We start from the raw sequence: 20834 nt of genomic DNA, 5'->3' as shown, positions 1-20834 counted from the left end.
CTGTGCCTGTGCCAGTGCAGGAAAGTCTATGGTACTGGAAACACTGCTGATCCGTGAAAGGCAATCCGCAACAATGTTGTCGATCCCAGAAATATGTCTAATGTCGGTAGTAAACTGGGCCACGAACTCAAGGTGATGAAATTGACGGGGAGAGCAGTTGACACTATTCCGACGGAAGGCGAACGTGAGTGGCTTGTGGTCTGTATATATCGTGAAAGTTCGCGCTTCCACTTGGGGGCGAAAATATTTCACTGCCTGGTATACTGCCAGGAGCTCACGGTCATATGTGCTCCATTTTCTCTGTGCAGGCGAAAGCTTGTGGGAATAATACGCCAGTGGCTGCCATGCGTTGTCGGACCATTGTTGTAACGCGGCACCGATCGCCGTCTGGCTCGCATCTACGACAATTGCTAATGGCGCGTCGAGCCGTGGGTGTGCGACAAGCGCCGCGTCGGCCATGCTCCTCTTTGTTGCCTCGAACGCAGAACACATGTCCTCTGTCCACTGTATCAGAGACTTGCTATTTACTTTAGGGCCTGATAATGCCGCCGTCAAAGATTCCTGCAGCTCCGCAGCTTGAGGAAGGTGTCGTCGATAAAAATTGAGCATCCCCAAAAAACGACGTAATTCTTTGATCGTAGTTGGTCGGGGTAGCTGCAAGATAGCGTCCACCTTCTCGGACAGAGGAAGAGAGCCTTCAGCAGAAATCTTATGGCCAAGAAATGTCACCTCTGACTGCCCAAAAACACACTTGTCCACGTTCAAGACGACACCGTAACGCTCCAATCGCTCGAAAATCTCTCGCAGATGTTGTCGGTGTTGATCGTGGTCAGCAGAGAACACTAACATATCGTCCAGGTAGGCGAAACAGAACGGCAGCCCCTGGAGAACCGAGTCTATAAACCTTTGCCAGGTCTGAGCGGCATTGCGTAACCCGAAAGTCATAAATTTGCTTTCAAATAAACCGAAAGGCGTTATTATTGCAGTCTTTGGAATGTCGTCATTGGCCACCGGAATCTGTGTGTACGCTTTAGCGCAGTCCAGAACTGTGAACACCGTGGCACCATGTAAAGCGTGATTATAATCCCTCAGTAACGGAACGGGATATCTGTCTGGCACTGTTCGCGCGTTAAGCGCACGGTAGTCACCGCATGGGCGCCAAGCTCCACCCTTCTTCGGAACAAGATGTAATGCGGAGGACCACGGGCTCTTAGATGGCCGCATTATGCCCTCGCGAATCATGGCGTCAAATTCTGCCTTCGCTATCTTCAATCTGTCCGGAGCGAGACGCCTAGGTCGGCATGCTACTGGGGGACCATCAGTCGTTTGAATGTGATGCACCGTGTCATGTGGTATGAACCTGGGAGCGCCGGGCGGCCTGGTCAAGTTCGGATAGTTAAGCAGTAATTCAGTGTACTCACCCTCCGTAGCATGGACCAACTTGGCACTGTGCGTCGCGGTGTTGCGACGGAAACCCGTGACTGCTAAGCCAGTGACGCTGTCTACCAAGCGTGCGTTCGCGACGTCCGGCAGCAGGTGGTAGTGCGCGAGGAAATCAGCCCCGACGATCGCCTCCGTGACGTCAGCCACTGTAAAATTCCACTCGTACGCGCGACGTAGGCCGAGATTAAGCTCCATCCTCTGTGTGCCATATGCTGCGATGGAAGAATTGTTGGCAGCCGTCAGACGGAAGGCAGTTGGCGGCCGGCAACGATGTATGGCTGTTCGTGGTATGATACTCAGGTCCGACCCAGTGTCAATTTAAAACTTAACGCCGGAACTCTTATCGGTAACGAACAGGCGCTTGGAGGATAACTGGCAGTCGGTTGCGCCTATTGTCGACCGCCGGTGGCGTTTGGGTGCGAGCATGGCGATGTGCACTTCCTTGCCTGATCGCCGAATCGTCGGTGGTACCAGCACAACGGTACCTCGCCTTGCAGAGTGGTAGTACCGCCGGAAGATCTGCTTCTCGAACGCCGCCGTCTGTATCGGCTTCTTCTATTATTGTCGTCGTCACGTGCCAGCAGCGCACTGACCTTGGCGCACAAAAGCTCAACCTTGGCAGCGGGAGAATCATGGTCGGCTCGTGCTACAGACGCGGTACTGTTTGCACTGTTGTCCAACGCCGCGACTGCGTTGACCGGAGCCGGTGTGATCGCGTCCTGAATTCGGTCTGCTAGCTGCGCCACGTCATACAACGGCATGTCCGTTTGTGAGGCGATTATGGCTTTTATTTGCGGCGGCAACCTACTGCTCCACAGCGTTCTGAGCAGACTGTCTGGCACAGTAACGGTGTCAACTTTGCTGCGTAGATGTCGCAGGTATTGAGAAGGCTTCCTGTCGCCAATTTCTTCCTGTGTCAGAACCTGACGTATCCGGTCCTCTTGTGACGCGGCCACCCGTCGAATCAAATCTGATTTTAGCCTGGCATAAGCTCCAGCCTCGGGCGGTGCTGTGATTATGTCCTGCACCTCGGCTGCATAACGTTGGTCGAGTTGGCTCACAATCAGCGCAAATTTAGTTGCTTCGACCGTTATTCCAGCGCAGCTAAAACTTGCCTCTGCCTGCGCGAACCAGAGTACCGGGTTGTCGGGCCAGAACGGCGGCAAACGGAATGCAATCCTGGTTGGTTGGTTGGTTTGAGGCTTAAAGGGACCAAACTGCAGAGGTCATCGGTCCCTTGTTTCATAAACACACAGAGCACAGGGAAACCATCCATTAGTCATTCGAAGCACAAGATAAAAATTCCAGGGGAAGAAAATCCCCAAGGTCAATAATAAAGAAACATGGAAAACGGAGCACAGCAACAAAAACAACACAGAGAAGAAAGGCAGATGGAATTAAAATTGCACAGCAGAGGACTGTGGCTGGCTGATCACGAAAATAATAGGATGAGCCAGCCATTCTGCAACACGTAAAAAACCTCCAGCCTAAAAAATTAGGGTGGAGTCGAATTACAACACAAAACAAAGTAAAAGATACAGCACAAAAGAGGGTGACGCAATAAAATTAGAGGGACCTATAAAAGCCACTTGCTCGAAGAAAACCTAAAACACGATCTGCCATAGACACATCGTCAGCTAAAAGACACGATAAATCACCCAGGAGGTTAAAAGTTCGCCTGAGGGCGGTTAAAATATATATGGGCCACCGTCATGGTTTCACCACAGCGACAATGAGGGGGGTCCTCTCGACGCAGCAGATGACCATGCGTCATCCAAGAGTGACCAATGCGGAGCCTACAGAGAACAACAGAATCCCTGCGAGAGGCCCGCATGGCGGAACCCCACACAGTCGTGGTCTCCTTTACACGCCACAGCTTGTTGGGTACAGACAGAGTGCGCCATTCGTCTGCCCACATCCCAAGGACCCGACTGCGTAACACCGATCGGAGATCAGTTGCCGGGAGGCCGATCTCCAACGGCAGTTTGCGGGTGGCTTCTTTAGCTAACTTGTCGGCGTGTTCGTTTCCCGCTATCCCAACGTGTCCCGGGGTCCATATGAACACCACTGAACGCCCACGCTGTTCAAGAGCATGAACAGACCCCTGGATGGCAACAACAATGGGATGGCGTGGGTAGCACTGGTCAAGAGCCTGTAGACTACTGAGAGAGTCACTGCAAATGACAAAAGACTCGCCAGTGCTGGTACGAATACGCTCAAGCGCACGAAAAATGGCTGTTAGCTCTGCGGTGTAAACACTGCAGCCTTCCGGCAAGGAGCGCTGGTCTACATAGTCCGCATGAGCATAAGCGTACCCCACACGGCTATCAACCATCGAGCCATCTATATAGATAACCTCCGAGTCATGGAATGCGCCTAGGAGAGCAAGGAATTGGTGACGCAAGACTGCAGGAGGAACTGAATCTTTTGGCCATCGGGAAAGTTCCAGCCGAAGCTGCGGCCGACGAATACACCAAGGTGGTGTATGTGGGCGGACATGGAAAGCAGATGGAAGAGTCAAACACTCGAGGTCACTAAGGAGTGACCAAACACGGATCCCAATTGCGTGGCCTGATCGCGGCCGCCGGTGTGGGATATGGACTGCCGCATCGGCGAAAAGGAGACGGTAGTTAGGGTGACGGGGAGAACAACGGACGTGGGCAGCATAGTTGGCTAACAATTGTTGACGCCGAATACGAAGCGGAGGAACCCCAGCCTCAGCAAGGAGGCTATTAACAGGGCTGGTGCGGAATGCTGCTGTCGCCTGTCGAACCCCACAGTGGTGAACGGGGTCCAGCAGTTGCAATGCCGAGGGCTACGCTCAGCCATATGCCACACTCCCATAATCAAGCCGGGACAGCACAAGGGCTTTGTAGAGCTGCAGCAGCGTATTACGATCTGCACCCCAAGTTGTGTGGCTGAGGCAGCGAAGGGCATTCAGATGCTGCCAGCACTGACGCTTGAGTTGACGAATATGGGGAAGCCAAGTAAGCTGGGCATCGAACAGCAATCCCAGAAAACGGTAAGTGTCAACAACCCTGAGCATGGCATCCTGAAGATAGAGCTCAGGGTGGGGATGGACAGTTCGACGCCGACAAAAGTGCATAACACAAGTCTTCGCAGGGGAAAATTGAAACCCATGGGCTAGGGCCCACGCCTGCGCCTTGCGTATGGCTCCCTGCAACCTACGTTCTGCAACACTAATGGTGGAAGAGCTGAAAAAGATGCAGAAATCGTCAGCATATAACGTGGGTGAGACAGACGACCCTACTGCTGCTGCAAGGCCATTAATGGCCACAAGGAAAAGGGGCACGCTCAATAAACAGCCCTATGGAACGCCGTTCTCCTGGATATGAAGTGAACTATGGGATGTGCCAATTAAAACGCGGAATGTCCGAGCAGATAAAAAATTCTGAATAAAAATGGGGAGAGAGCGCCGGAGACCCCACCCGTGCAACGTGGCGAGTATATGGTGCCGTCACGTCGTGTCATATGCTCTGGAGAGGTCGAAAAAGACGGAGACGAGGTGTTGGCGCCTAGAAAAGGCAGTGCGGATTGCAGACTCAAGGAAGACCAAAGTATCGGCGGTGGAACGGCCCTGACGGAAGCCGCTCTGGCACTGAGCCAGAAGACCCCGAGACTCGAGCAGCCAACACAGCCGTCGACTCACCATACGTTCCAGTAGCTTGCACAGAGTATTCGTCAAGCTGATGGGCCGATAGCTATCCACAGTAAGCGGGTCCTTACCAGGCTTCAGCACCAGAATGATGGTACTTTCTCGCCACTGCGACGGAAAGACACCATCGCCTCATATGCGGTTGAAGATGGCAAGAACACATCGCTGATAATCCGGGGACAGGTGTTTGAGCATCTGATTGTGGATGCCATCTGGCCCAGAGGCTGTATCGGGGCACTGTGCCCGGGCGCTTTGGAGTTCCCACAAACTAAATGGGGCGTTATACGTCTCAGGGTGACGAGAAGCAAAAGAAAGCCGTTTGCCTTCCTCCTGGCATTTAAGCGCACGAAACGCAGGCGGGTCAGTCCCCGACGCAGAGGCCTGAACGTAGTGCTGTGCGAAATGCTCGGCGATTGCATCAGCATCGGTGGATACCGCACCGTTGATGGTAAGCCCTGTGACACCTGTAGAGTGCTGCACTCCAAAGATGCGCCGAATCTTCATCCACACCTGGGAGGGTGAAGTACGGGAACCAATGGTGGAAACGTACCCCTCCCAGCACTCCTGTTTCCGCCTCTTAATGAGCCGCCGTGCCTGAGCACGGAGACGTTTGAAGAAAATGAGGTTCTCCAAAGACGGGTGCCGCTTATGTCGCTGAAGAGCCCGCCGACGTTCTTTAATGGCTTCAGCGACCTCGGGAGACCACCAAGGCACTGACTTCCGCCGGGGGCACCGTAACGAACGAGGAATGGAACGTTCCACAGCGGAAACAATCGCTGCAGTCAGTGTCTCAACCGCCACATCGATGGTACCGTGGGGGAGAGATTCAACAGTGGCAGCAGAGGAGAACGTTTCCCAGTTTGCCTTGCTAAATGCCCATCTAGGCAGGCGTTCATGGGAGCGACGCTGGGGTAGTGAAAGGAAGATGGGAAAATGGTCACTACCACACAAGTCGTCATGGACTCTCCAGTGGACCAATGGTACAAACCCTGGGCTACACAACGACAGATCTATGGCCGAGAATGTGCCATGCGCCACACTGAAATGCGTGGCAGCGCCAGTGTTTAAGAGGCAGAGGTCGAGTCGGGAGATGAGATTCTCGACATCTCTGCCTCGACCAGTAATCTTCGATCCACCCCACAGGGGATTGTGGGCGTTAAAATCCCCAAGGAGAAGAAAAGGCGTGGGAAGTTGGGCGACAAGTGCAGCCAATTCGGTCAGGGAGACTGTACCACCTGGAGGGAGATAGACACTGCAGACGGTTATGTCCTGGGTAGTCCTTACGCGGACAGCCACAGCTTCCAATGATGTTTGAAGGGGCACAGGAGCACTATATACAGAGGTAAGGACATACACGCAGGCTCCACCTGACACACTATTGTAAGTGCTACGGTTGCAGTAATAACCCCTGTATCCACGGAGGACAGGGGTTCCTATTGCCAGGAACCAGGTTTCCTGGAGAGCAATGCATAAAGCAGGTGTCATGCTTAGAAGCTGACGTAGCTCAGGTAGATGGCTAAAATAACCGCCACAATTCCACTGGAGGATTGTACAAAGCGTGTCCTGTAGGGGCATTCAGGCACTGAAAAGGCAAATTACTTCGCAGGGTCACACGCTGCCACCGACTGAGTGACGGACGTCGCGACGGCCACCGTTTCTGAGGAGACAGCGAGATCCAGGTCATCAGCGGACGCAAAGAGCTCGACCTCATCCTCAGAGGCTGAGCTGACAGGAAGCGTTGGTGCGGGAACCACTGGGTCCTTATCCTTCTTGGAGAGCTTCCTCTTTTCTCTTGTCTTTGGGAGGAGGGTTGGCATGCTGGGAGGGCTTTCCTGACGCAGTATCAGGAACAGAGGAAGAGCGTGAAGCCCTTCGACCAGCAGCTGGTGGCTTCTTCAGCCACTGGCTAGTGTCTTGTGAGACACTGGGGAAGTCCTTGGAAGGGACTCACCCAAGGGATCCCTTCCGAACAAGTGAGGCCGGAGGGGGCTGTTGCGCCTCTGGCTGAGCAGCCGGAGAGAGCTGTCGCTTCCCCGGCTGAGGAGCCGGAGAGGGCTGTCGCCGCTCTGGCTGAGAGGTGGGGACTGACGTCCCCGGTTGCTTGGGGGCGCACTGCTCCCAAACTGGGTGTTTTGGGAGTAGTGGAAGAGAGAGTGGCCTGTCCCAGCGGTGGGGCAGACGTTACTTGATTTCTCTGTGGGCCAACGGAGAAGGGAGTCTGTGCAGGAGCTGGTGGCGGCAGTGTGATGGTAGCATAACTCCTCAACATAGGTGTGTGGTTGAGTCGTTCGAGCTTCTTCTTTGCCTCTTGGTAAGTTAAACGGTCCAAGGTCTTAATTTCTTGTATCTTCACCTCTCGTTGATAGATTGCACAGACTGATGAGCAGGGAGAATGATGCTCCCCACAGTTAATGCAGGTGGGAGGCGGAGCACTTGGAGCATTAGGATGTGGAGGTCGGCCACAATCACGACACGTGGGGCTGGCAGTGCACCTGGAGGACATGTGTCCGAATTTCCTGCACTGGAAGCATCGCATAGTGGGCGGGACATAGGGCTTGACATCGCACCGGTAAATCATGACCTTGACTTTCTCAAGCAAGCAGTCGCCCTCAAAGGCCAGGATGAAAGCACCGGTAGCGCCCCTATTATCCTGTGGCCCCCTAAAGACACGACGGACAAAGTGTACACCTCGTCGTGCCAGGTTCTCACGTAGCTCGTCATCAGACTGTAGCAGAAGATCTTTATGAAATATAATCCCCTGGACCAAATTTAAGGACTTATGGGGAGTGACAGTAACGAGGATGTCACCGAGCTTCTCACAGGCGAGTAATGCCTGGGACTGTGCAGATGAAGCTGCTTGTATCAGAATGGCCCCGCTCCTCATTTTGGAAACAGACGCCACTTCCCCGAACTTTTCTTCGAGATTGTGCACAAAGAAAAGAGGCTTAGTCCCCAAAAACGAATCCCCATCAGTTCTGCTGCATACAAGGTATCGTGGCGAATACGGCTCCTGTCTGTCTGCAGCCCTACGTTCCTCCCATGGTGTGGCTAGGGAAGGGAACGATTTCGGGTTATATGTCACAGCGTTAAATTCCACCTTACCACGCTTCGAGACATTGGCAGTCGGGCGACCACCAGATTGAGATTTCACCCGCTTTCACGTCGGCCCCTGCTTGAATCACGTCGGCCCCTGCTTGAATCACGTCGGCCCCTGCTTGAATCACGTCGGCCCCTGCTTGAATCACGTCGGCCCCTGCTTGGTTGGTTGGTTGGTTGGTTTGAGGATTAAAGGGACCAAACTGCAGAGGTCATCGGTCCCTTGTTTCATAAACACACAGAGCACAGGGAAACCATCCATTAGTCATTCGAAGCACAAGATAAAACTTCCAGGGGAACAAAATCCCCAAGGTCAATAATAAAGAAACATGGAAAACGGAGCACAGCAACAAAAACAACACAGAGAAGAAAGGCAGATGAAATTAAAACTGCACAGCAGAGGACTGTGGCTGGCTGATCACGAAAATAATAGGATGAGCCAGCCATTCTGCAACACGTAAAAAACCTCCAGCCTAAAAGATTAGGGTGGAGTCGAATTACAACACAAAACAAAGTAAAAGATACAGCACAAAAGAGGGTGACGTAATAAAATTAGAGGGACCTATAAAGGCCACTTGCTCGAAGAAAACCTAAAACACGATCTGCCATAGACACATCGTCAGCTAAAAGACACGATAAATCACCCAGGAGGTTAAAAGTTCGCCTGAGGGCGGTTAAAATATATATGGGCCACCGTCATGGTTTCACCACAGCGACAATGAGGGGGGTCCTCTCGACGCAGCAGATGACCATGCGTCAGCCAAGAGTGACCAATGCGGAGCCTACAGAGAACAACAGAATCCCTGCGAGAGGCCCGCATGGCGGAACCCCACACAGTCGTGGTCTCCTTTACACGCCACAGCTTGTTGGGTACAGACAGAGTGCGCCATTCGTCTGCCCACATCCCAAAGACCCGACTGCGTAACACCGATCGGAGATCAGTTGCCGGGAGGCCGATCTCCAACGGCAGTTTGCGGGTGGCTTCTTTAGCTAACTTGTCGGCGTGTTCGTTTCCCGCTATCCCAACGTGTCCTGGGGTCCATATGAACACCACTGAACGCCCACGCTGTTCAAGAGCATGAACAGACCCCTGGATGGCAACAACAATGGGATGGCGTGGGTAGCACTGGTCAAGAGCCTGTAGACTACTGAGAGAGTCACTGCAAATGACAAAAGACTCGCCAGTGCTGGTACGAATACGCTCAAGGGCACGAAAAATGGCTGTTAGCTCTGCGGTGTAAATACTGCAGCCTTCCGGCAAGGAGTGCTGGTCTACATAGTCCGCATGAGCATAAGCGTACCCCACATGGCCATCAACCATCAGCCATCTGTATAGATAACCTCCGAGTCATGGAATGCGCCTAGGAGAGCAAGGAATTGGCGGCGCAAGACTGCAGGAGGAACTGAATCTTTTGGCCATCGGGAAAGTTCCTTCCGAAGCTGCGGCCGACGAATACACCAAGGTGGTGTATGTGGGCGGACATGGAAAGCAGATGGAAGAGTCAAACACTCGAGGTCACTAAGGAGTGACCAAACACGGATCCCAATTGCGTGGCCTGATCGCGGCCGCCGGTAGTTAGGGTGACGGGGAGAACAACGGACGTGGGCAGCATAGTTGGCTAACAATTGTTGACGCCGAATACGAAGCGGAGGAACCCCAGCCTCAGCAAGGAGGCTATTAACAGGGCTGGTGCGGAATGCTCCTGTCGCCTGTCAAACCCCACAGTGGTGAACGGGGTCCAGCAGTTGCAATGCCGAGGGCGACGCTCAGCCATACGCCACACTCCCATAATCAAGCTGGGACAGCGCAAGGGCTTTGTAGAGCTGCAGCAGCGTATTACGATCTGCACCCCAAGTTGTGTGGCTGAGGCAGCGAAGGGCATTCAGATGCTGCCAGCACTGACACTTGAGTTGACGAATATGGGGAAGCCAAGTAAACCGGGCATCGAACAGCAATCCCAGAAAACGGTAAGTGTCAACAACCCTGAGCATGGCATCCTGAAGATAGAGCTCAGGGTGGGGATGGACAGTTCGACGCCGACAAAAGTGCATAACACAAGTCTTCGCAGGGGAAAATTGAAACCCATGGGCTAGGGCCCACACCTGCGCCTTGCGTATGGCTCCCTGCAACCTACGTTCTGGCGAGAATATGGTGCCGCCACGTCGTGTCATATGCTCTGGAGAGGTCGAAAAAGACGGAGACGAGGTGTTGGCGCCTGGAAAAAGCAGTGCGGATTGCAGACTCAAGAAAGACCAAAGCATCGGCGGTAGAACGGCCCTGACGGAAGCCGCTCTGGCATGGAGCCAAAAGACCCCGAGACTCGAGCAGCCAACATAGCCGTCGACTCACCATGCGTTCCAATAGCTTGCGCAGAGTATTTGTCAAGCTGATGGGCCGATAACTATCCACACTAAGCGGGTCCTTACCAGGCTTCAGCACCGGAATGACGGTACTATCCCACCACTGCGACGGAAAGACACCATCGCCCCATATGCGGTAGAAGATGCCAAGAACACACTGCTGACAATCCGGGAACAGGTGTTTGATCATCTGATTGTGGATGCCATCTGGCCCAGAGGCTATATCGGGGCACTGTGTCCGGGCGCTTTGGAGTTCCCACAAACTAAATAGGGTGTTATACGCCTCCGGGTGGCGAGAAGCAAAAGAAAGCCGTTTGCATTCCTCCCGGCGTTTTAGCGCGCGGAACGCGGGCGGGTAATTCCCTGACGCAGAGGCCCGAACATAGTGCTGGGCGAAATGCTCGGCGATTGCATCAGCATCGGTGGATAGCGCCCCATTGATGGTAAGCCCTGTGACACCTGTAGAGTGCTGCACTCCAAAGATGCGCCGAATCTTCATCCTTACCTGGGAGGGTGAAGTACGGGAACCAATGGTGGAAACGTACGTCTCCCAGCACTCCTGTTTCCGCCATTTGATGAGCCGCCGTGCCTGAGCACAGAGACATTTGAAGAAAATGAGGTTCTCCGAAGACGGGTGCTGCTTATGTCGCTGAAGAGCCCGCCGACGTTCTTTAATGGCTTCAGCGACCTCTGGTGACCACCAAGGCACTGACTTTCGCCGGGGGCACCCTAATGAACGAGGAATGGTACGCTCCGCAGCGGAAGCAATCCCTGCAGTCAGTGTCTCAACCGCCACATCGATGGTACCGTGGGGGAGAGAGTCAACAGTGGCAGCAGAGGAGAACGTTTCCCAGTTTGCCTTGCTAAATGCCCATCTAGGCAAGCGTTCATGGGAGCGACGCTGGGGTAGTGAAAGGAAGATGGGAAAATGGTCACTACCACACAAGCCACAAGCCATGCGCCACACTGAAATGTGTAGCGGCGCCAGTGTTTAAGAGGCAGAGGTCGAGTTGGGAGATGATATTCTCGACTTCTCTGCCTCGGCCACTAACCTTCGTTCCACCCCACAGGGGATTGTAGGCGTTAAAATCCCCCAGGAGATGAAAAGGCGTGGGAAGTTGGGCGACAAGTGCAGCCAATTCGGTCAGGGAGACTGTACCACCTGGAGGGAGATAGACACTGCAGACGGTTATGTCCTGGGTAGTCCTTACGCGGACAGCCACAGCTTCCAATGATGTTTGAAGGGGCACAGGAGCACTATATACATAGGTAAGGACATACACGCAGGCTCCACCTGACACACTATTGTAAGTGCTATGGTTGCAGTAATAACCCCTGTATCCACGAAGGACAGGGGTCCGCATTGCCGGGAACCAGGTTTCCTGGAGGGCAATGCAGAAAGCAGGTGTCAGGCTTAGAAGCTGTCGTAGCTCAGGTAGAAGGCTAAAATAACCGCCACAATTCCACTGGAGGATTGTACAAAGCGTGTCCTGGAGGGGCATGAAGGCACTGAAAAAGCGAATATCTTCGCAGGGTCACATGCTGCCACCGACTGAGTGACGGACGTCGCGACGGCCATCGTTTCTGAGGAGACGGCGAGATCGAGGTCATCTGGGGACGCAAATAGCTCGACCTCATCCTCAGAGGCTGAGCTGACAGGAAGCGTTGGCGCGGGAACCACTGGGTCCTTAGGCTTCTTAGAGAGCTTCCTCTTCTCTCTCTTGTCTTTGGGAGGAGGGTTCGCATGCTGGGAGGGCTTTCCAGATGCATTGTCAGGAACAGAGGAAGAGCGTGAAGCCCTTCGACCAGCAGCTGGTGGCTTCCTCAGCCACTAGCTAGCGTCTAGCGAGACACTGGTAAAATCCTTGGATGGGACTCCCCCAACGGACCCCTTCTGAATGAGTGAGGCCGGAGGAGGCTGTTGCCTCCCCGGCTGAGCAGCCGGAGGAGGCTGTTGCCTCCCCGGCTGAGCAGCCGGAGGAGGCTGTTGCCTCCCCGGCTGAGCAGCCGGAGGAGGCTGTTGCCTCCCCGGCTGAGCAGCCGGAGGAGGCTGGTGCCTCTCCGGCTGAGCAGCCGGAGGAGGCTGGTGCCTCTCCGGCTGAGCAGCCGGAGGAGGCTGGTGCCTCTCCGGCTGAGCAGCCGGAGGAGGCTGGTGCCTCTCCGGCTGAGAGGTTGGGATGGATGTCCCCAGTTGTTCGGGGTCCACCGCCCCCAAACCGGGTGTTTTGGGAGCAGTGGAAGAGAGCATGGCCCCTACCAGCGGTGGGGCAGGCGTAACTTTACTGTTCTGTGGGCCAACTGAGAAGGGAGTCTTTGCAGGAACCGGTGGCGGCAGAATTGCAGCAGCATAACTCCTCAACGTAGATGTGGGGTTGAGCCGGTCTAGCTTCTTCCTTGCCTCTTGGTAAGTTAAACGGTCCAGGGTCTTAATTTCTTGTATCTTCCGCTCTCTTTGGTAGACTGCACAGTCTGGAGAGCAGGGAGAATGATGCTACCCACAGTTAACACAGGTGGGAGTTGGAGCACATGGAGCATTAGCATGTGAAGTTCGTCCACAATCACGACACGTGGGGCTGGCAGTGCATCTGGAGGACATATGTCCGAACTTCCAGCACTGGAAGCATCGCATAGGGGGTGGGACATATGGCTTGACATCACACCGGTAGATCATGACCTTGACCTTCTCAGGCAAGCAGTCACCCTCAAAGGCCAGGATGAAGGCACTGGTAGCGACCCTATTATCCTTGGGCCCCCTAAAGGCACGACGGACAAAGTGCACACCACGTCGTGCCAGGTTCTCCCGTAGCTTGTCATCAGACTGTAGCAGAAGATCTTTATGAAAAATAATCCCCTGGACCAAATTTAAGGACTTATGGGGAGTGACATGAACGGGGATGTCACCGAGCTTCTCACAGGCGAGTAACGCTCGTGACTGTGCAGATGAAACAGACGCCACTTCCCCGAACTTATCTTCGAGATTGTGCACAAAGAAAAGAGGCTTAGTCCCCAAAAACGAATCCCCATCAGTTCTGCTGCATACAAGGTATCGTGGCGAATACGGCTCCTGTCTGTCTGCAGCCCTACGTTCCTCCCATGGTGTGGCTAGGGAAGGGAACGATTTCGGGTTATATGTCACAGTGTTAAATTCCACCTTACCACGCTTCGAGACATTGGCAGTCGGGCGACCACCAGATTGAGATTTCACGTCGGCCTCTGCTTGAATCACGTCGGCCCCTGCTTGAATCACGTCGGCCCCTGCTTGAATCACGTCGGCCCCTGCTTGAATCACGTCGGCCTCTGCTTGAATCACGTCGGCCTCTGCTTGAATCACGTCGGCCTCTGCTTGAATCACGTCGGCCTCTGCTTGAATCACGTCGGCCTCTGCTTGAATCACGTCGGCCTCTGCTTGAATCACGTCGGCCTCTGCTTGAATCACGTCGGCCTCTGCTTGAATCACGTCGGCCTCTCCTTGAATCACGTCGGCCTCTGCTTGAATCACGTCGGTTGGTTGGTTGGTTTTTGGGGAAGGAGACCAGACAGTGTGGTCATCAGTCTCATCAGATTAGGGAAGGATGGGGAAGGAAGTTGGCCGTGCCCTTTCAGAGGAACCATCCCGGCATTTGCCTGGAGTGATTTAGGGAAATCACAATCACGTCGTCCTCTGCTTGAATCACGTCAGGGTCACCACTTGTCGGGTTCAGCTAAACAGGTGGCTGTCCGACCTTTGCTTAACGTGATTCAGAAGAATGAAGACCTTCAGTTGAGCAACAATAACTTTATTGCGAGCGCGTATCTGACGACGCCCGGCATGCATGGACAGATCGGAGCTATAAAATTTGCTTCCGGCCTATACAGAGGATCCTTAATCCTCGGAAACTTCCGTAGTTAGGAGAGAAAACAGTACTCGTCCACACAAGTCAGGAGGCACGGAACTACTCACTAATTCAAAAAACAAGGAATAATAATAATAATAAACAGAACGTATATAAAAGCTAGAAAACACAGCGCCTCTAGAGGCTGGGCGCGGAACTACACAAACGTCGCACACCACTGCACTGACACACGCGCACAGCACACACACACACACACCAGCGAGCTTGAATTAGCGCGCGGCAGCGTCGCTACACACTTACGGTTGTGTGACATCGGGGCAGATTCCACTCTCCAGCATACATATTTGGCACCAAGCGTGTTCTTTGTCTGCCAAGAATCCACGTGGTGGATCGCTAACCGATCATTGTGACGTTGGGGAAGATTCCACTCTCGGGCGAACAATTTTGGCCCAAAACGTGTGGGAGGGCGCAATACACGTGGTGAACGGACAACCTACCGTTGTGACGTCATAATCGGCAGGTTCGAACGAGCACAACATGTTTACACCGCTGGACCCGCGCGGTCCGAACGGCCGCTGGCCGCTGGCCGATGGCACCAGGGGTAACCTCCCCTGCTGGCTACAATTTGAACTAAAGTCAGCTGGAGTCTGGACCTAGTGGCGAGCGCACTGGGAGTCGCCATCTCGAAGATGTGTACTATGTATGTTGGAGAACAAGTGCTGACTGTAATGCTTGAAAGAAAGACATCTGTCCTTTTTCCTTGCAAAATCAGAGGATATGTAATACGTTAGTACAAGTGCAGTTTATTATTTGACGTGATTTTGATACGTTAGCAGTGAAAAAAAATGACAGTCAAAGTTAGTAGGATGTGGACTATTTGGTATGTGTGATCGATTATGGTGTTGGAACTTGAACTTGTGACAGATTTTTGTTTTGGATGTAAAGCAAATGGCTTTCTTCCCACCGAAATCGGACATCTTGAATAAATAATAAATGATGATGATAAAAAGAAGTACAGTTTTCGAGACGATATCGTGTTGGAATTTGAATTTGGCGCAATTTTCTAGTGGAGGTAGGCCAATAATAATAATAATAATAATAATAATAATAATAATAATAATAATAATAATCCCCGTGGAGGCCCGGGAAAAGAATAGGCCTCCGGTATGTTCTGCCAGTCGTAAAAGGCGACGAAAAGAACAAACCACTAATAGGGCTAACCCCCCTTTAGTGTGATTAGTTGGTTCAGGACAGAACTAAAGAAGCCTCGGACAAGCGCCGTCATGGTCGGGGACGACGCTTGAACCCTATGCCCGCCCACAATGGTAACGACACTGCTAGCCAACTGGAAAATGATTTAAATCCAAATAGAGGTGTTTTGCAGGATATGCTTCCTGCAACCACCCTAGAAGGAAAACAAAGACAGAAGATGAGATGGTCAGATGAAGTGAATCGACACCTCATGTTCTGTTATTACCAAGCAACAAACCTAGGAACCAACACAACTGGATACAGATCACAAGTATACACAACATTTATTACCAGATACCCAGAATTAAAATTTTTAACAGAACAACGACTAGCTGATCAGATCCGTGTAATAATCAAAAATAACAGGATACCCCAGTCAGAATTAGAAAACATCAAACAACAAGTACAACAAATACTGGAACAAAATAATGTGCAATCAGAAGAAGAAGAAAATACAGTAATGGACTCAAACATCCCAGAGCAAACAAACAAAGAACAACATGCACCAATTAAACAATCAGAGGAAAACGAAATCTTAAGACAGCCACCAGAACAAGCACAAATAGAACACGAAGTGACACACATGTTAGATATAGAAGAAAAATTTCAGCTGACATACATAGAATACAAAGACACAAATACAGACATAAGACCATTCTTGCATAGACCACCAAATAACCCACAAGTTGAAACAACAATAAAAACTATCAACACAATCATACACAACAAAATAAATGAAAACACAACTATGGAAGAGTTACAACTACTGGTTTATATAGGAGCACTCACTACACTAAATATACACACTAGACAGAGATCAGAACCAACCAACACACAGAAGAAACCCACAAAACCAGCATGGCAACACAGGCTACAGATCAGAATAGAAAAACTGAGAAAAGACATCGGACAGCTAACACAATTTATAAGAAATGAAATCTCGGAAAAAAAACGAAAAAGGTTAGGTAAAATCTCACAACAAGAAGCGACAGAGCAATTAGACGAAAAGAAGCAGAAATTACAAGCATTAGCCAAACGACTCAGAAGATACAAAAAAAGTGAAAATAGAAGGAAACAAAACCAAACATTCAACACAAACCAAAAGAAATTTTACCAGACAATAGATAACACACACATTAAAATAAACAGTCCACCAAACATAACAGACATGGAACACTTCTGGAGCAACATATGGTCTAACCCGGTACAACATAACGGGCATGCACGGTGGATACAAGCAGAAACAGACACATACAAGATGATACCACAAATGCCTGAAGTGATAATTTTGCAACATGAAGTCACCCAAGCAATTAATTCTACTCACAATTGGAAAGCCGCTGGAAATGATAAAATAGCAAATTTCTGGTTAAAGAAGTTCACCTCAACACATTCACATCTAACTAAATTATTTAACAGTTACATTGCAGACCCATACACATTCCCTGATACACTTACACAAGGAATAACTTATCTCAAACCTAAAGATCAAGCAGACACAGCAAACCCAGCTAAATATCGCCCCATAACATGCCTACCAACAATATACAAAATATTAACTTCAGTCATTAAACAGAAATTAATGACACATACAACACAGAACAAAATTACAAATGAAGAACAAAAAGGGTGTTGCAAAGGAGCACGAGGATGTAAAGAGCAACTGATAATAGATGCAGAGGTGACATATCAAGCTAAAACTAAACAAAGGTCGCTACACTACGCATACATTGACTACCAAAAAGCTTTTGATAGTGTACCCCACTCATGGTTACTACAAATATTGGAAATATACAAAGTAGATCCTAAATTGATACAGTTCCTAAACATAGTAATGAAAAATTGGAAAACCACACTTAATATCCAAACAAATTCAAATAATATCACATCACAGCCAATACAGATTAAGCGTGGAATATACCAAGGAGACTCATTAAGTCCTTTCTGGTTCTGCCTTGCTCTGAACCCACTATCCAACATGCTGAATAATACAAATTATGGATACAATATTACTGGAACATACCCACACAAAATCACACATTTGCTATACATGGATGATCTAAAACTACTGGCAGCAACAAATCAACAACTCAACCAATTACTAAAGATAACAGAAGTATTCAGCAATGATATAAGTATGGCTTTTGGAACAGACAAATGTAAGAAAAATAGCATAGTCAAGGGAAAACACACTAAACAAGAAGATTACATATTGGATAACCACAGCGACTGCATAGAAGCGATGGAAAAAACGGATGCCTATAAATATCTAGGATACAGACAAAAAATAGGAATAGATAATACAAATATTAAAGAAGAACTAAAAGAAAAATATAGACAAAGACTAACAAAAATACTGAAAACAGAATTGACAGCAAGAAACAAGACCAAAGCTATAAATACTTATGCCATACCAATATTGACCTACTCATTTGGAGTAGTGAAATGGAGTAACACAGACCTAGAAGCACTCAATACACTTACACGATCACAATGCCATAAATATAGAATACATCACATACATTCAGCAACAGAAAGATTCACATTAAGCAGAAAGGAAGGAGGAAGGGGATTTATCGATATAAAAAACCTACATTATGGACAGGTAGACAATTTAAGAAAATTCTTTATAGAACGAGCAGAAACTAGCAAAATACACAAAGCAATCACTCATATAAATACATCGGCTACACCACTACAATTTCATAACCACCTCTACAACCCTTTAGACCACATAACATCAACAGATACGAAGAAAGTAAATTGGAAAAAGAAAACACTTCATGGCAAGCACCCGTATCATCTAACACAGCCACACATCGATCAAGACGCATCCAACACATGGCTAAGAAAAGGCAATATATACAGTGAGACAGAAGGATTCATGATTGCAATACAGGATCAAACAATAAACACCAGGTATTACAGCAAGCATATTATTAAAGATCCCAATACCACAACAGATAAATGCAGACTTTGTAAACAACAAATAGAAACAGTAGATCACATCACAAGCGGATGTACAATACTAGCAAATACAGAATACCCCAGAAGACATGACAATGTCGCAAAAATAATACATCAACAGCTTGCCTTACAACATAAACTTTTAAAACAACAAGTTCCTACATACAAGTATGCACCACAAAATGTACTGGAGAATGATGAATACAAATTATACTGGAACAGAACCATTATAACAGATAAAACAACGCCACATAACAAACCTGACATCATACTCACCAATAAAAAGAAGAAATTAACACAATTAATCGAAATATCCATACCCAATACAACAAATATACAAAAGAAAACAGGAGAAAAAATTGAAAAATACATCCAACTGGCTGAGGAAGTCAAAGACATGTGGCATCAGGATAAAGTTGACATCATACCAATTATAGTATCAACTACAGGAGTCATACCACACAATATCCACCAGTACATCAATGCAATACAGCTACATCCAAACACATATATACAACTACAGAAATCCGTAATTATTGATACATGTTCAATTACCCGAAAGTTCCTAAATGCAATATAACATGTACCGTACAGCAAAAAGGAAGTGACGCTTGATAAAGGTCCGCGTCACTCCATTCTTAACCAGACTTCTAAAAAGTCTGAGAAAGTAAAGAAATAATTATAATAATAATAAAGATCACAAGTATACACAACATTTATTACCAGATACCCAGAATTGAAATTTTTAACAGAACAATGACTAGCTGATCAGATCCGTCTAATAATAAAAAATAACAGGATACCCCAGTCAGAATTAGAAAACATGAAACAACAAGTAGAACAAATACTGGAACAAAATAATGTGCAATCAGAAGAAGAAGAAGAAGAAGAAGAAAAGAAGAAGAAAATACAGTAATGAACTCAAACATCCCAGAGCTAACAAACAAAGAACAACACACATCAATTAAACAATCAGAGGAAAACGAAATCTTAAGACAGCCACCAGAACAAGCACAAATAGAACAGGAAGTGACACACATGTTATATATAAAAGAAAAATTTCAGCTGACATATATAGAATACAAAGACACAAATACAGACATTAGACCATTCTTGCATAGACCCCCAAATAACCCACAAGTCGAAACAACAATAACAACTATCAACACAATCATACACAACAAAATAAATGAAAATACAACTATGGAAGAGTTACAACTACTGGTTTATATAGGAGCACTCACTACACTAAATACACACACTAGACAGAGATCAGAACCAACCAACATACAGAAGAAACCCACAATATCATCATAGCAACACAGAATAGAAAAAAATGAGAAAAGACATCGGCCAGCTAACAAAATTTATAAGAAATGAAATATCAGACAAAAAACGGAAAAGGTTAGGTAAAATCTCACAACAAGAAGCGGTAGAGCAATTAGATGAAAAGAAGCAGAAATTGCAAGCATTTGCCAAACGACTTAGAAGATACAAAAAAAGAGAAAATAGAAGGAAACAAAACCAAACATTCACACAAACCAAAAGAAATTTTATCAGACAATAGATAACACAGACATTAAAATAGACCATCCACCAAACTTAACTGACATGGAACACTTCTGGAGCAACATATGGTCAAACCCGGTACAACATAACAGGCATGCACGGTGGATACAAGCAGAAACAGACACATACAAAATGATACCACAAATGCCTGAAGTGATAATCTTGCAACATGAAGTTACCCGAGCAATTAGTTCTCTGTGCAATTGGAAAGCCCCTGGAAAAGATAAAATAGCTAATTACTGGCTAAAGAAGTTCACCTCAACACATTCACATCTAGCTAAATTATTTAACAGTTACATTGCAGACCCATACACAGTCCCTGATACACTTACACAAGGAATAACTTGTATGAAACCTGAAGATCAAGGAGACACAGAAAACCCAGTAAAATATCGCCCCATAACATGCCTACGAACAATATACAAAATATTAACTTCAGCCATTACACAGAAATTAATGACACAACACAGAACAAAATTATAACTGAAGAACAAAATTATAAATGAAGAACAAAATTATAAATGAAGAACAAAATTATAAATGAAGAACAAAATTATAAATGAAGAACAAAAAGGCTGCTGCAAAGGAGCACGAGGATGTAAAGAGCAACTGATAATAGATGCAGAGGTGACATATCA

At 48.7% G+C, this 20834-nt stretch overlaps 1 protein-coding gene across 1 annotated transcript in view; it reads left to right on the top strand.

Moving 5' to 3' along the window:
- The first annotated feature begins 1301 nt into the window (after positions 1-1301).
- The window catches only part of LOC126252665 (uncharacterized), a 144546-nt gene continuing 125013 nt past the window's right edge, over positions 1302-20834 (top strand). The window contains exons 1-2 of the mRNA XM_049953566.1: positions 1302-1352; positions 12518-12728. Of these exons, the coding sequence (XP_049809523.1) occupies positions 1302-1352; positions 12518-12728 (262 nt within the window). The remainder of the gene's footprint in view (positions 1353-12517; positions 12729-20834) is intronic.

The sequence above is a fragment of the Schistocerca nitens genome, chromosome 4 (assembly GCF_023898315.1).
Source record: "Schistocerca nitens isolate TAMUIC-IGC-003100 chromosome 4, iqSchNite1.1, whole genome shotgun sequence".
NCBI classification, from domain to species: Eukaryota; Metazoa; Arthropoda; class Insecta; order Orthoptera; family Acrididae; genus Schistocerca; species Schistocerca nitens.
This window is presented reverse-complemented; position numbering and strand designations above follow the sequence as displayed.